The sequence below is a fragment of the Tachypleus tridentatus genome, chromosome 2 (assembly GCF_004210375.1).
Source record: "Tachypleus tridentatus isolate NWPU-2018 chromosome 2, ASM421037v1, whole genome shotgun sequence".
Classification (NCBI taxonomy): Eukaryota; Metazoa; Arthropoda; class Merostomata; order Xiphosura; family Limulidae; genus Tachypleus; species Tachypleus tridentatus.
This window is the reverse complement of record NC_134826.1, coordinates 75,934,642-75,949,395: the sequence shown is the minus strand read 5'-3', so window position 1 is coordinate 75,949,395 and position 14,754 is coordinate 75,934,642. Positions and strand designations below refer to the sequence as shown.

Here is a 14,754-nt window from a genome sequence, read left to right as displayed (position 1 = left end):
TCTCAGATTTACAACCATCCTGTTCTTTTTACAGAGTGAATACATCTCCAACTACGACAAGAGGCGCCAGTACGTCTCTGGATTCACAGGAACAGCAGGTTTGTGACATTTCTCTCCACATTTAGTGTTGTAATGTTTATAATTGGAAACAGTATCAACAGTATCCAAGGAGGCGCTTTCGAAAGGTGGACCTTTTTTCTCCTGTTTGCTCTGAAAGAGAGGTCCTCATTCCGGAAGCTCTCGGGTTATGGAGTTTCTTATCTTTCTGTTAAATGAACTTCAAGTTTTCCAGACATCATGCAACTAAGGAGTAGAATTATGTAAATATTCAGTTGAATAAAAGAAAAACTTGTTAAAATAAACTTGTTGAGTTTTGTCACGTCTTAAAACAAGTATGAAGTTTTCAAAAAGTAATTGGTGGGATAACATATTTATATTTCCACAAAGTTTTGTCTTTAACAGTAAGACATGATCACGTACACGAAACATTGCATAGAAATAAATCTATTACCAATGTTTCCAAACTTCATATTGCTGGTAAGGTAACATATTGGCTCTACAATATATATATATACTAATGCTGGTAAGGTAACATGTGTTATATACAATATTGGTTCTACTTTATTAATGCTAGTAAGGTAACATATGTTATCTATAATGTTGGTTCTACAATACTATGCGTTTTTGATCTGCAAATCGTATAATAGTAAGTTATGATTAACTAAGAGTAAACGTTAACTGAAAAGTGATTGGATAGTATTAGGTGTTATCTGTAATGTGATTGGACATTATGAGGTATATCTGTAACGGTGTCTCTAGGTGCTTAAAATAACAGGACCTTTGACAAATTAATATGGGAATTTTTTGGCGCTATAGTATGATATCGACTCCAGTTTTCGATTTCGATTTTCAAGACACAAACTGTCGATTCGGGGCACTGTCAAGTAGAATCGGATCACGGCTCCCACGCGCCAGTGCCTAACGACGCCATTGCTAAAAATATCAAACTGTTAAATTTGTGAATTTGTATCTCTTTAACATTTTATTGTAGTATTTAACATGATTATACACACAAATAACAGGTACAGCCGTCGTATTAGTGAACGATAGTGATGGAGCTGCCCTCTGGACTGACAGTCGCTATTTCCTCCAGGCTCAACAGGAACTGGATTCTAACTGGATTATGATGAAGGACTTTACTCCTGGGACGCCCTCTATTCCACAATGGATTAGTAGCAAACTTTCTTCGGGTTCCAGAGTAGGAACAGATTCTCGTCTTATCAACCACAGAAGGGTAACCTTCTTGTATTTTCATGACACTATAAAATAATTTATCACAACCTTTATTTTATACCATAAAATATTTTTTCTGTTTCTCCTTCTCCATTGTGTTTCACGTTGTTGTTGGGTATTATTTATTCCTGCAATGTGTTTGTGCAGCGTTTTACTTTGTTGTTGGATATTATTTCTACCAGAAATTTGTTTGTGCAACGTTTCACTTTGTTGTTGAATATTATTTCTACCTGAAATGTGCTTGTGCAACGTTTCACTTTGTTGTTGGATATTATTTCTTCCTGCAATGTGTTTGTGCAACGTTTCAGTTTGCTATTAAATGTTTTTTTGTCTTCTTGTTTTGGTTTTGATACTTAGATTGACTACTAGTATTATAATCTAACACAGTTAAACTTGGAATAATAAAACGGAGGTTATTTGTAACACAGTTATTAATATATAATTTCAAAATTAACAAACATGTTTGTTTGTAACAAGCTACTCCCAGCTACTTGCGATATCTTAGAACAATCTTTATACTTCAAGCTGACCATGTTGGATTTATGTGACTATAGTGTCCACTGTCTGTATTTTAACTGGTTTATCTGAATTCAGTGTCCAGTATATTCATACTTACTAATTTGTCCGGTTGTGTTGTGGAAGCACCCTTGATGATCTATCAGATTGAAGGGCCAGCAGATGAACCACTGCGCATGTCTCTGGTTGTTTCATAAACTGATGAAGAAAAGTAGTACTTTGTATTAAACACGGATTTAACAGTAGTTTAATTTAGTTTATTTATACAAATAAATAAAGTTAAATTTTGTCGTTTCTTGTCCAGTCTAACTAATTAACCGATCCTTTACTAACAATCTATCCATTTATTTAACAATCCCTACAACATTTCATGACGAGGTTTATCGTATCCCACAGTGGTTGTTCTGGAAACATGAATTAGTTAGAAGTGGAATGGAACTGGTTGATGAACATTTTAGTCTAGTTGACAAAATATGGACAGAAGCGGAAGGTCGTCCCGCCAAACCAAACTTCCCCATCTTTGTTCATCGTTTGGAGTTTGCCGGTAAATCTTTTAATGCTATAAGAGTTGAACCATAAGTAAAACTAAAACATATTAGTGTTATAAAAGTTTTAACCATAAGTGAAACTAAAACATGTGTTATAAAAGTTTTAACCATAAGTGAAACTGAAACATGTAAGTGTTATAAAAGTTTTAACCACAAGTGAAACTAAAACAAATGAAGCATAAGTTTTGTCTAACACCGACTTTTAACATGCTATGTTTTGATTATTTCCTTGGATATATACAATCAAATGTCTTAGCTAAAATGTGATTATAATCAAACCATATAGCCTGAGTAGTTTCTTCTTGAAAGGTTTCAGTTTCCAGTCTGTCCACTCGAATTAAAGGGAAACATTTCTTTCAAAAGTACTCAGGTTTAGGTTTCTTATTTTGTGATTGGCCTAATTTTTCATGTGTTTTTTTCATCACAATAATAACTACACGTTGAAGGAAAACGATGGGAGGATAAAGTTGAAGACGTCAGAGAAAAACTAAAGGAGGAGGGAGTGGAAGGAACTATTATAACAGCATTAGACAACGTAGCTTGTAAGTTTTAGTTTCGGTTCCTTGACATATATTAATCGTTATAACAGCATTAGAAAACGTTAGACGAGATTACATTGCTAAGAATAAACTGTTGAATAGATACAAACTGACATATTGAATAAGCAAATGTGAAGTGGTGAAAGTCGTGTTATGTTAACAGGGTTGCTGAACCTTCGCGGCAATGACATACCCTACAACCCTCTCTTTAAAGGCTATATATTCGTGACTGAGGATATCGTTCGGTAAGTTTTCCTTTTATTTGGACTCTTACTGAAACGCTTCATATGTATTGACGTTTCTGTGTCAAATGTAATGAAAAGTAACACAACACATTAAACAGGTGCTACGTTGTTATCACAGAAGTATAAAATATCAATATCTAACCTGTTATAACCAGTATCACTGGTCAGTGGGTCAGTGTGATAGAACCTAACAAACTACACTCAACTTGTTGGAACCAGTATCACCAGACAGTGGGCCAATATGTTATAATATAACAAAGTACAGCTAACTTGTTGTAACCAGTATCACCAGACAGTGGGCCAGTATGTCAGAATATAACAAACTACACCTATTATGGTGTAACCAGTACCACAGGCCAGAGTGTCAGTGTGATAGAACCTAACTACACCTAACATGTCATAACCAGTATCTCTGGCCAGAGGATCAGTGTGATAGAACCTCACAAACTATTCCTAGCATGTGATAACCAGTATTACTGGCCAGCAGGTCAGTAAAGTAGAACCTAACAAACTACACCTAACCTATTGTAACCATTATCACCAGATAGTGGACCAGTATGTTACAACCAAACAAACTACACCTAACATGTAATAATCAGTATTACTGGCCAGAAGGTCAGGGTGATATAACCCAAAAATACAGGGGCGTAGATACTTGGGGGGGATGGGGATACATCCCCCTTCATTTTAGGTGGGGTATGGTGCATACAATCATCTCCCCAACAGTTTGGTCTGTTGAATTGTTTTATTGCATCACAGGCCTACAAATTGTGTGTTTGTTCTTGTGATTCTCGTGTTCTTACCAATCGAATTACATAATTAGACCTAGATGTAGGCTTTTTCAGTAGTCGAAATGTACATCTTTAATATAGGCGTGCTTCTAAGCTTTTCGATCTAAGCGATAGTCCGTAAGTATCAGTCAGTAGGCCTAAGTATACATGCAAGGCTTGCAAGCACTATCACAGAATCTACCTACATCTTGTACGTAGTGTAAGATTAAGTAAAATTTTCATCACAACAGATTGAACAGAGCATGAAATTCTAAAATATTACTCCCAAGCGTAAACTCTTGTGATCTAGATCTGGCAGGCCATTTGTACCTTGTAGCTGCATCAATCTTATCTGTATATTGTGCGGTTTTCCTACGCCGTTTGTTCTCATGCATGTCTAGCCGGTTTTATTTTCGAACGCCTTACTCTCCTTAGTTGCCGAAGCTGCTGACCATAGTGTACGTTTAGTGTACAGTTAACAACAGGTTCGGGCCGCTCAGATCCAGACGCGCCTTACATCATCCCCACCCCTTCCGCTCCCTTTAGTCTGAGCCTCGATTTTACAACAGGGCTCATTAGACCTGTGTTTGTGGCCCTCATTAATCCATGAAATTTCAGATTATCACCGCCCTCTAATAAAGTGCTGGTGCTTTATTGTAAAAGAACAAAATATTCTCTTGTCCTAGATAGTAAAAATATTGTATTTTCTGTTATTATTAGAACACAAAAGGAGCGATTTCAACGGCCTGAAGTCTCTACTCGAATTGTATTGCTAGTTTTTGTTTAGGTGTTTTTATTTAATAGACGTGCTTATAGACATTATATCACAACGTGTTTGCCTTTTGATGAGGTTTAACAAGAATATAATATATTTGTGGTCGTTTAAGTATTTTTCGAGAAACTTGCAATTACTTGTGTTGTAACTAGCACACATTATTGCACCAGCGATGCCCAGACGATCAGTCGACTCGGTAGTCACTGTGAGGTTCGCGCGTTCGACTTAAATACATTGTACAGTTCAGTCCTACTTCCAAATCAAGTTTAGTAATTTGCGCCCTGGTTGTAAAAGTGGGTTTTCTCGGGGTACTCCCGTTTCCCCCCACAGCAAAAGTTCCGTTTCATAGGATCTATAGATCCCAGCCCTGAAAAGGGGTCCGTCACTTTAGTACCTAAATCGTAAGTGTTTAAATTCCAGTTAATCAAAGTAATGTGTCTTAATTATGTCGACGTTCTGTGTTTGCATCTCTCTGCTCCCTTCGTTTCGACAATATTTACACCACGTAATTCTTCTTGTGAATGTTGTGCTGAACCTTTTCCCCTCATTCTTCGTTTTCTCTCCGGCTCGTCGGCCCGCTTCTCAGCTGCATCCCGACGCTTCTCAGTTTGATACATAAATCTGTCAAATTCAAGGTCATTAGTGATTGTCGCTCTAGATTAACAACCAACGTGCCACTCTAATTCAGGTAATTATTTTCGAGATCAGGTGACTAATTTATTCTTGCCTCGTGTGGGGTGAAGAGAAACAACAGTTTCTGACCGCCCCTGGTTATTTTTCGTTCCCTTTCGGGGAACGGAATAATAAGTTAACCAAATACCTGGCCCGGCATGGCCTAGCGCGTAAGGCGTGCGACTCGTAATCCGAGGGTCGCGAGTTCGCGCCCGCGTCGCGCTAAACATGCTCGCCCTCCCAGCCGTGGGGGCATTATAATGTGACAGTCAATCCCACTATTCGTTGGTAAAAGAGTAGCCCAAGAGTTGGCGGTGGGTGGTGATGACTAGCTGCCTTCCCTCTAGTCTTACACTGCTAAATTAGGGACGGCTAGCACAGATAGCCCTCGAGTAGCTTTGTGCGAAATTCCAAAAAAACAAAAAACAACCCAAATACCTACCCAGAATCCTTCTACTTCCATTCTGTTCTATCTTCGTTCGTTGTACGTCAGAGTTTTTCAATAAAGACTGTATTTTAGCCTATTGAGTCATCTGGGAAACAGATTCCAATTATGACAAGCAAGCGTCTGAAACTTTCCAATATTAGACAGTTCTGCAAGCCAGTTACTGGTACTACAAGTGGCAATGCAGATAATCCAACAACTTCAAGCAAAGGAATAGAAACTTGCCATACAGAGGAAATACCATGTTCATCAGAGGACGAGTCTGAAAATGCTTGTGCAACTATTGCACATCATTAACCACGAGATAGTTATGAAACAAGTTTGTGCAATATTGAAAAATATGACACTCCACAGATACAGTGTGGGAAGCCATATCATCCAGACTCAGAACTAATACCACGACAGAAAGCAAAATCTCAAAAATCAACTTCCAGGGCAAGTGGTTTGATGAGTTCCCATGGCTGCACTTCGACAATCAGACTCAAAAAGTCATATGCTTTAATTGTGCCAAGGCAGAAAATAGAGGCCTTTTTACAGGGAGATTGGAGAGACCAGTGGAGTATACCTTCATATCCACCGGTTTTTGCAACTGGAAAAAGGCAAAACAGAAATTCAACGAACACCAATCCTCCTCTCAGCACAGATTTGCTATATCTCCAGAAGGTTCACTTGATGTAACTCCAGTGACTGTCCAGCTACATGATGGAAAAAAGAAGCAGCAGGAAGAATGCAAAAGAAGTCTAGCCAAAATATTCTGAAGTTTACATTTCTCACTGCGTCAAGGTTTAGCATTACGTGGACATACTGATATGAAGGGGAACTTCCTGCAGTTAATGGAGCTCCTGGAAGAGGAAGATCCTGAGTTGACGGCCTACTTCTCAAAGAAAACCACATTTACATCACCCCAGGCTCAGAATGAAATAATGGAGATGTTCAGCCATCAAATACTGAGGAACATAGCACACGAAGTGCAGTAAAGTAAAATCTTTGCATTAATGGTTGATGGCATTCAAGATGTTACAGGTGCCGAACAGGAAGCGATATGTGTGCGATACGTAAATGAGAACCTTGACGTCCACGAGACATTTCTTGGTTTGTACAGTGTTTCCAATACAACTGGTGAAACAATATCCTCGACTATACTTGATGTACTGACTAGAGTCAATTTACCACTGTCAGGATTAAGAGCACAAACTTATGATGGAGCCGCTAACGTAAGTGGTGCGTACAGTGGATGCCAGGCAAAAATAAAAGAGAAGCAACCGTCAGATTTGTTTTTCACTGCAGAGCACACAAGGCTAATTTAATAATGCAACATGCAATTGAAGCTTGTGAATGTGTTCGAGATTCTATCCAGTGTGTACATGAACTTGGTGTCTTGCTTCAGAGGTCAGGCAAATACAAGACAATCTTTGAAAATATTTTATCGTCAGACAGCCACAATGGTCCAGTTAAATACATCCGCCCACTGTGTCCAACACGCTGGTTGTGCTGCCTATCTGCAATTACATGTGCTAATGATCACTACAGTGACATTGTTGATTATTTGTCTGAATTAGCATATGAAAAATCAGATGTAGCAGTGAAAGCATGAGGTCTGCTGGACAGATTTGACAAAGGAAAGACAGTTTTAGGATTGTTGATGGCTCAGCATCCATTAACTGCATTAGAGGAACTAAACCGTGCATTCCAAACAAAATCAGCGACAGTATCTGGCTTGGTTGAAGCATCTGCAATGACAGTTGAGCAATTGTGGGTATTGTGAACAGAGGAAAATTACAACAAGATATTTGATGAAGCTGAGAAAAAGGTAACTTCCCTAGATCTGGTGCCTATTGAACTACCACGCATTCACAGACCCCCCAGAAGGATCACATATGATGGCTCAGCACACCATTCTGCAACAGCTAGAGATTACTACAGAAGCCAATATTTTGAAGTTGTAGACACAGTCCTAGAACATCTGACCACTAGATTCAATGCAGATAACAATGAATTGAGGCAATATCAGGCACTTGAGAACATGATCACATTTGGCAAGATTGACAACTCGGTTATAGACTTCTATCCAGAAATCTTTGCACAACTGCTCGAGTTTCAGTTGCCCATGTTCAAAGGAACAACAAAAGCAGTATCTCTGAAAGGTGCAAAGGATGCTTACTGTAAAATGCATGAAACAAGCCAGCAGATGTTTAGTGAAGTGTTTCTTCTTATGAAAATTTTGCTTGTATGACCAGTATTCAGCTGTGAATGTGAACGCAGCTTGCCTGCATTAAGACGGTTGAAGACGTGGTTAAGGTCAACTGTGTTTCAGTGCCACCTCAACCATGTGGCAGTTTGTCACACTCACAAAGATAAGGTCGACAAGATAAATATAGAAGAGCTTATGAAATAATTCATAAACAGATCTGCACAAAGGAGGTCTACGTTTGGGAACATGCAGACTAGAGGACAAAATGAATCTTACTTCTATGAAAAGTATGAATAATTACATGCTACATTGTATTGATGTGTAATTTTCAAGAGTTCGCAAAGACATTTTAATTATTTTTATCAAACAACATGAACAGTTTTTCAGTAGATATAAACTTATCAAGGGTAATTACTAATTTTATTAATATCTGAAAACGTAATTCATGCAATGAAAATTATTAGTAACCTTGTCAAGTATAATGGCCAACTTTTATACTGTACAGTGTGCAGGAATAAATTCATGTGGCAGTTAATTTGTGACACATTTGTCTTTATTCTATTAACATTTTGAAAACTGTTCACAACACCTCACTTATACAAATCTACATGGAAACCTTGAAGTATTGTGGCAACAAGATTACTCTGTGACTGCATGTTTACAGCTTTCAGGTTCACGTAATCAGAGATTACTAATTTGCAAATTGAACAGTCCACATAAGTGGTTGCAAAGATCATCCCCCTCCCATCGGGTGTAAAAAAATCTACGCCCCTGCTAACAAACTACACCTGAATTGTTCTATCCAGTATCACTGGTCAGTGAGTGAGTCAGTGTGAAAGAACCTAACAAACTACACCTAACCTGTTGTAACCAGTATCACTGGTCAGAGTGTCAGTGTGATGGAACCTAACAAACTATACCTAACGTGTAATAACCAGTATCACTAGACAGAGGGTCAGTGTAATAGAACGTAATCAACTACACTCTAAAGGTTCAATTAGATGACATTTTAAATCACACATTTAAAATGGGTAGTTTAAGTTCCAGTAATTACTTTCCTTCTACAACAGTTTAATGGGTTTCATAAAAGTAATAAAGATTTGAGAAGAGCTTAGTGCTGGCATCTCTTTGTCCACATCATTATCTGTGATCACAAACTTTTGAACAAATTTGGGTTTTATACGAGTTTAATTTTTTTTTTTTACTCTTGGATGAAAACCATACTTTATTGGACATATCAACACTGACCTGTGTCCAGTGCTATATTATAAAACTTTCTTATAAAAAAAAACTCATCGAAATGTACATTCTGCATTTAGAGTAACTCAAATTTCTTATCATGATAAAAATGATATAGCTAGAACATTATGAAGATATCATATTTCTAACCAAGACAACAATGATTTAACTTGTGTTATAAAGGTATCAACTTTTGATTATGTGACGACTCTTCGTAGTTTTTCCCTAGTGAATAATATTAATTGAGTAAGTATGTGTTACCTTACCTAGACTATATGTTCAGTCACACCAAGTGACCCTGGAGGTCCAGGACCATTTGAGGACTAATGGATGTAACAACAAGAACTGTGTTCAGGTAGAGAATTAGAAACTATTTTTCATGTAGTGTGTTCTAATTACATTGCATGGTGTTGTTATTTTTTGTGTTAAAATAGCTAGTTTCTTATCATGTATTCTATAGGTGTATCCATGGTTACTGTATGTTACACTAGGTAGTTTCTTATCGTATACTCTATAGGTGTATCCAATGGTGACTGGGTGTTACAATAGGTAGTTTCTTATCATATACTCCATAGGTGTATCCAATGGTGACTGTGTGTTACAATAGGTAGTTTCTTCACTGAATTGCTGTTATGTTGGTTTGTTACACTTTATTTGTCATGTCATATTAGCTAACACTAACTTGTTTTGCTATTCATTTCCCCCCAATATTAATATGTCTGTAAAACATTAGTGATGTATGATGGTTGTGTTTATTAATATTTTCTGATCAGACAACTTAAGCTGAAGGTTTCACATGCTGAATGGTAGATAACTCATGAATGTATGTAGTTTTTGTGATATTTGAGTAAACACCAGTGTTTACATTGTGCAGCATTAAGCTTCTGAAACATTAATTAAATATTTCTAGGTTCTGGAGTATGATCACTTAGCTGAAGACCTTAGAAACTTCGTACAGCATGTCAACAAAATTTTAGTTCCAGAACATGTCAGCTACTTCATTTACAACTTAATACCTGAGGTAACTTGAGTAAACTATACCCTCTAGCAATTGTTTGTGATATTTACAGAGGGTTACACATTAAATCAATCATGAGGTAAATGAAGCGTGTTAAAGTGTGTGTGATATATATATTTAAAAATGTTTCTGTTGCTAAAAGACTGGTGCCATCTGTCACTGATTAAGGCTTTTCTATCCCTGGGTTTCAGGTTAAGAGGATCGTAGGGGAGTCACCGCTGATTTCTATGAAGATTGTGAAAAACCCAACAGAAATCAAAGGAATGATTAATGCACATGTAAGAATTATTTATTTAAACAAATGTATATATTTCTTACTTTAAAACAAATCAGTTTTTGAACTATTCCAACTTATTTTTTTGGATTTAATCACTTATACTGATTTTACATATGTGTAAAAATATTCCACTTATGCAACATAATAAAAATATGTAATTTTTTTATAACTCAAACTTATCAAAGGCAAATATTTTATGATATAAAAAGTGTCTTTAGAAAATATTGCCACATAGTAAAACAGTTGGGTTATGCAAAAATTACAATAATGAAATGGGTAGAAAATGAAGGTAAGATAAACAGCTTTTGTGTAAACAATAATGAAATAAAATGTGAAGGCAAATAAACAGCTAGAATGTAAACAGTAATGAAATAAGTAGAACATGAAGGTATGATAGACAGCAATAATATAAACAGTAATGAAACAGATAAAACATGAAAGAAAGATAGACAACTATAATGAAACATGTGGAACATGAGGGTAAGATAAACAGCTAGAATGTAAACAGTAATGAAACAGATAGAACATGAAGGAAAGATAGATAACTATATGGTAAACAATAATGAAACAAGTAGAACATGAAGGTAAGATAGACAGCTATAATGTAAACAATAATGAAACGGGTAGAACATGAATGTAAGATAAACAGCTACCGTGTAAACAGTAATGAAACAGATAGAACATGAAGGTAAGATAGACAACTATAATGTAAACAGTAATGAAACAGGAAGAACATGAAGGTAAGATAAACAGCTACTGTGTAAACAGTAATGAAACAGATAGAACATGAAGGTAAGACAGACAACTATAATGTAAACAGTAATGAAACAGGAAGAACATGAAGGTAAGATAAACAGCTACTGTGTAAACAGTAATGAAACAGATAGATCATGAAGGAAAGATAGACAACTATAATGTAAACAGTAATGAAACAGGAAGAACATGAAGGTAAGATAAACAGCTACTGTGTAAACAGTAATGAAACAGATAGAACATGAAGGTAAGACAGACAACTATAATGTAAACAGTAATGAAACAGGAAGAACATGAAGGTAAGATAAACAGCTACTGTGTAAACAGTAATGAAACAGATAGATCATGAAGGAAAGATAGACAACTATAATGTAAACAGTAATGAAACAGGAAGAACATGAAGGTAAGATAAACAGCTACTGTGTAAACAGTAATGAAACAGATAGAACATGAAGGTAAGACAGACAACTATAATGTAAACAGTAATGAAACAGGAAGAACATGAAGGTAAGATAAACAGCTACTGTGTAAACAGTAATGAAACAGATAGATCATGAAGGAAAGATAGACAACTATAATGTAAACAGTAATGAAACAGGAAGAACATGAAGGTAAGATAAACAGCTACTGTGTAAACAGTAATGAAACAGATAGAACATGAAGGTAAGACAGACAACTATAATGTAAACAGTAATGAAACAGGTAGAACTTGAAAGTAAGATAAACATCTATAATGTAAACAGATAGAACATGAAGGCAAAATATACAGCTATAATGTAAACAGTAATGACAAATGTGGAACATGAAGATAAGATAAACAGCTAGAATGTAAACAGTAATGAAACAGGTAGAACATGAAGGAAAGATAGACAACTATAATGTAAACAGTAATGAAACAGGTAGAACTTGAAGGTAAGATAAACAGCTAGAATGTAAACTGTAATGAAACGGGTAGAACATGAAGGTAAGATAAACAGCTAGAATGTAAACTGTAATGAAACGGGTAGAACATGAAGGTAAGATAAACAGCTACCGTGTAAACAGTAATGAAACAGATAGATCATGAAGATATTTTAGTAAAGAAGTGTTTTTTGTTTTAGGTAGATATAACTGTAGACATTCCAGCCCAGCATGGCCAGGTGGGTTAAGGTGTTCGACTCATAATCCGAGGATCACGGGTTTGAATCCCGGTCACACCAAACATGCTCGCCCTTTCAGCTGTGGGGGCGTTATAATGTGACGGCCAATCTCACTATTCGTTAGTAAAAGAGTAGCCTAAGAGTTGGTGGTGGGTGGTGATGACTAGCTGCCTCCCCTCTAGTCTTACACTACTAAATTAGGGATGGATAGTGCAGATAGCCTTCGTGCAGCTTTGCGCGAAATTCAAAAACAAGAAGAAATTGTAGACATTCCTTTTTTTTTTTTTTTTTCTTATCCACTCAACACTAATCTTAGGTTAAATAACCGAAGGTGTTTAATAAGTCTTTAGAAACTTTTTTTTTTTTCATTTGGTGAATTTATAATGAAAAATAATGTGGTCAAATGTCATCATTATGAAAGTCATTTATTCTCGCTGTGGTAATAATGAGCTCCCTCTGGATTAATGTGTTTTGTGTAGATAAGAGAAGCCGTGGCTTTGGCTGACTTCCTTTCTTTGCTGGAAGAACAAGTAAAGGCGGGAATCCCCTGGGACGAACTGAAAGCCTCAGCCACTATAGCAGAGTTTAGGGGGTGAGTTAAATGTGTTTACCTTCTTAATGAAGCGAGTGGAATTTTGTTATTAATATTTGGTATTAAGGTTTATAGTTTCTTTAAAATATCAACACCGATATCCAAACCATAAGGCATGGCCAGGCATGTTAAGGCGTGCGACTCGTAATCTGAGAGTCGCGGGTTTGCATCCCCGTCGGGCGTTATAATGTTCGATCAATCCCACTATTCGTTGGTAAAAGAGTAGCCCAAGAGTTGGCAGTGGGTGATGACGACTAGTTGCCTTCCCTCTAGTTTTACACTGCTAAATTAGGGACGGCTAGCACAGATAGCCCTCGAGTAGCTTTGTGCGAAATTCCAAAACAAACAAACCAAACCATAAATAACTATCTAAATTTAATGACGTCACTTTGGAACGCGGAAATTAAACAGTTTTATTGTTATTACGCATCAGCTATCCGATTTGATATCCAGTACCCCTCGATTAAGCGGCTATACTTCAAGTTATAACAAACTCCTGAAAAGTTTCATTTTCATCATGGTTCCTTTGGTTTTCAAAATATATATGACTCCTTATTTTAGTACGTTTATATGATAAGGGCAAAACTAAGTTCTCAAAAGTTTTACGGAAACAAGTAATTTATAAATTTCAATTAAAGTGTAAAGTATAATACTCCATAACTCGAGCGATGTTAATAACTCGATATTATGGTGTTTAGCAAAAACCAAATCCAAAGATATCAAACTATAATTACGCCTGCAACTAAACAAAATAATTAACAGTTATAACAGTTAATAAGGAAAATGTTAGCCTAGAATAACGAGGTATCCTAGAGGCCCACATGTTTTATTTTGAAATAGTAAGCAGCGAAAGGTCTCACATGCTTGCCTCCAAAATAAGTAAGCAGTCTAAAGACCCATATATTTATATTTCTGAATAAGTAACCAGCCTAGAAACCCAAGTATTTTCATTCTGAATAACTAAGCACCCTGGAGATTGACGTTTCTTGAATAACTTGGCGGCCTAATAACCCACATGTTTTTGTTGTTTTTTACTGAATAAGTAAGCAGACTAGAGACTCACATATTATTTTATGGATAACTGGGCAGCCTTGAGGACCACATGATTTGGTACTGAATAAATATGCAGTGTAGAGGTTCAAATGTTTCAGTTCTGAATAAGTAAGTATTCTTGAGGCCCACATGTTTTTGTCCTGAATAACTTGGTAGCCTAATGACTCGCATGTTTTTGTCCTGAATGTGTAAGGAGACTAGGTGCTCATGTATTTTTGTCCTCAATAATCCATGAGGCTCACTTGTTTTTATCCTGAATATTTTTACCCTGAATAACTCAGCTGAATAATATGTAATCGACCTAGAAACCCACAAATTTTTGTCCTGATAACTGGGCAGCCCACATGCTTACATGTTTTTCTCTTTAATAAGTAAGCAGCCTTGAGGTCCATATGTTTTGACTCCGTATAAGTTGGTACCCTAGAGACACACCTATTTTTTCTTGAATGACAAGGAACCCTATAGGCCAACACATTTTTGTCCTGAATATATAAACAGCTTAAAGGCCCACGTATTTTCTCCTGAATAAATAAGTATTTTAGCGGCCCACATGTGTTTGTACTGAATAAGTAAGGAGCCTTGTCGCTCCATGTTTTCGTCCAGAATAAATAAGCAATCTAAAGACACATATTTTTTTCTTTAATAACCCTATAGGCTCTCGTATAATTAAGCAGCGTATATACCCTTAC

General features: G+C 36.5%; 1 protein-coding gene across 1 annotated transcript in view; it reads left to right on the top strand.

Moving 5' to 3' along the window:
• The window catches only part of LOC143244267 (xaa-Pro aminopeptidase ApepP-like), a 31,537-nt gene that overhangs the window by 4,206 nt on the left and 12,577 nt on the right, over positions 1-14,754 (top strand). Inside the window, exons 4-12 of the mRNA XM_076488619.1 lie at positions 35-98; positions 1,083-1,294; positions 2,206-2,353; positions 2,804-2,899; positions 3,060-3,141; positions 9,504-9,588; positions 10,144-10,254; positions 10,443-10,529; positions 12,900-13,012. Of these exons, the coding sequence (XP_076344734.1) occupies positions 35-98; positions 1,083-1,294; positions 2,206-2,353; positions 2,804-2,899; positions 3,060-3,141; positions 9,504-9,588; positions 10,144-10,254; positions 10,443-10,529; positions 12,900-13,012 (998 nt within the window). The remainder of the gene's footprint in view (positions 1-34; positions 99-1,082; positions 1,295-2,205; positions 2,354-2,803; positions 2,900-3,059; positions 3,142-9,503; positions 9,589-10,143; positions 10,255-10,442; positions 10,530-12,899; positions 13,013-14,754) is intronic.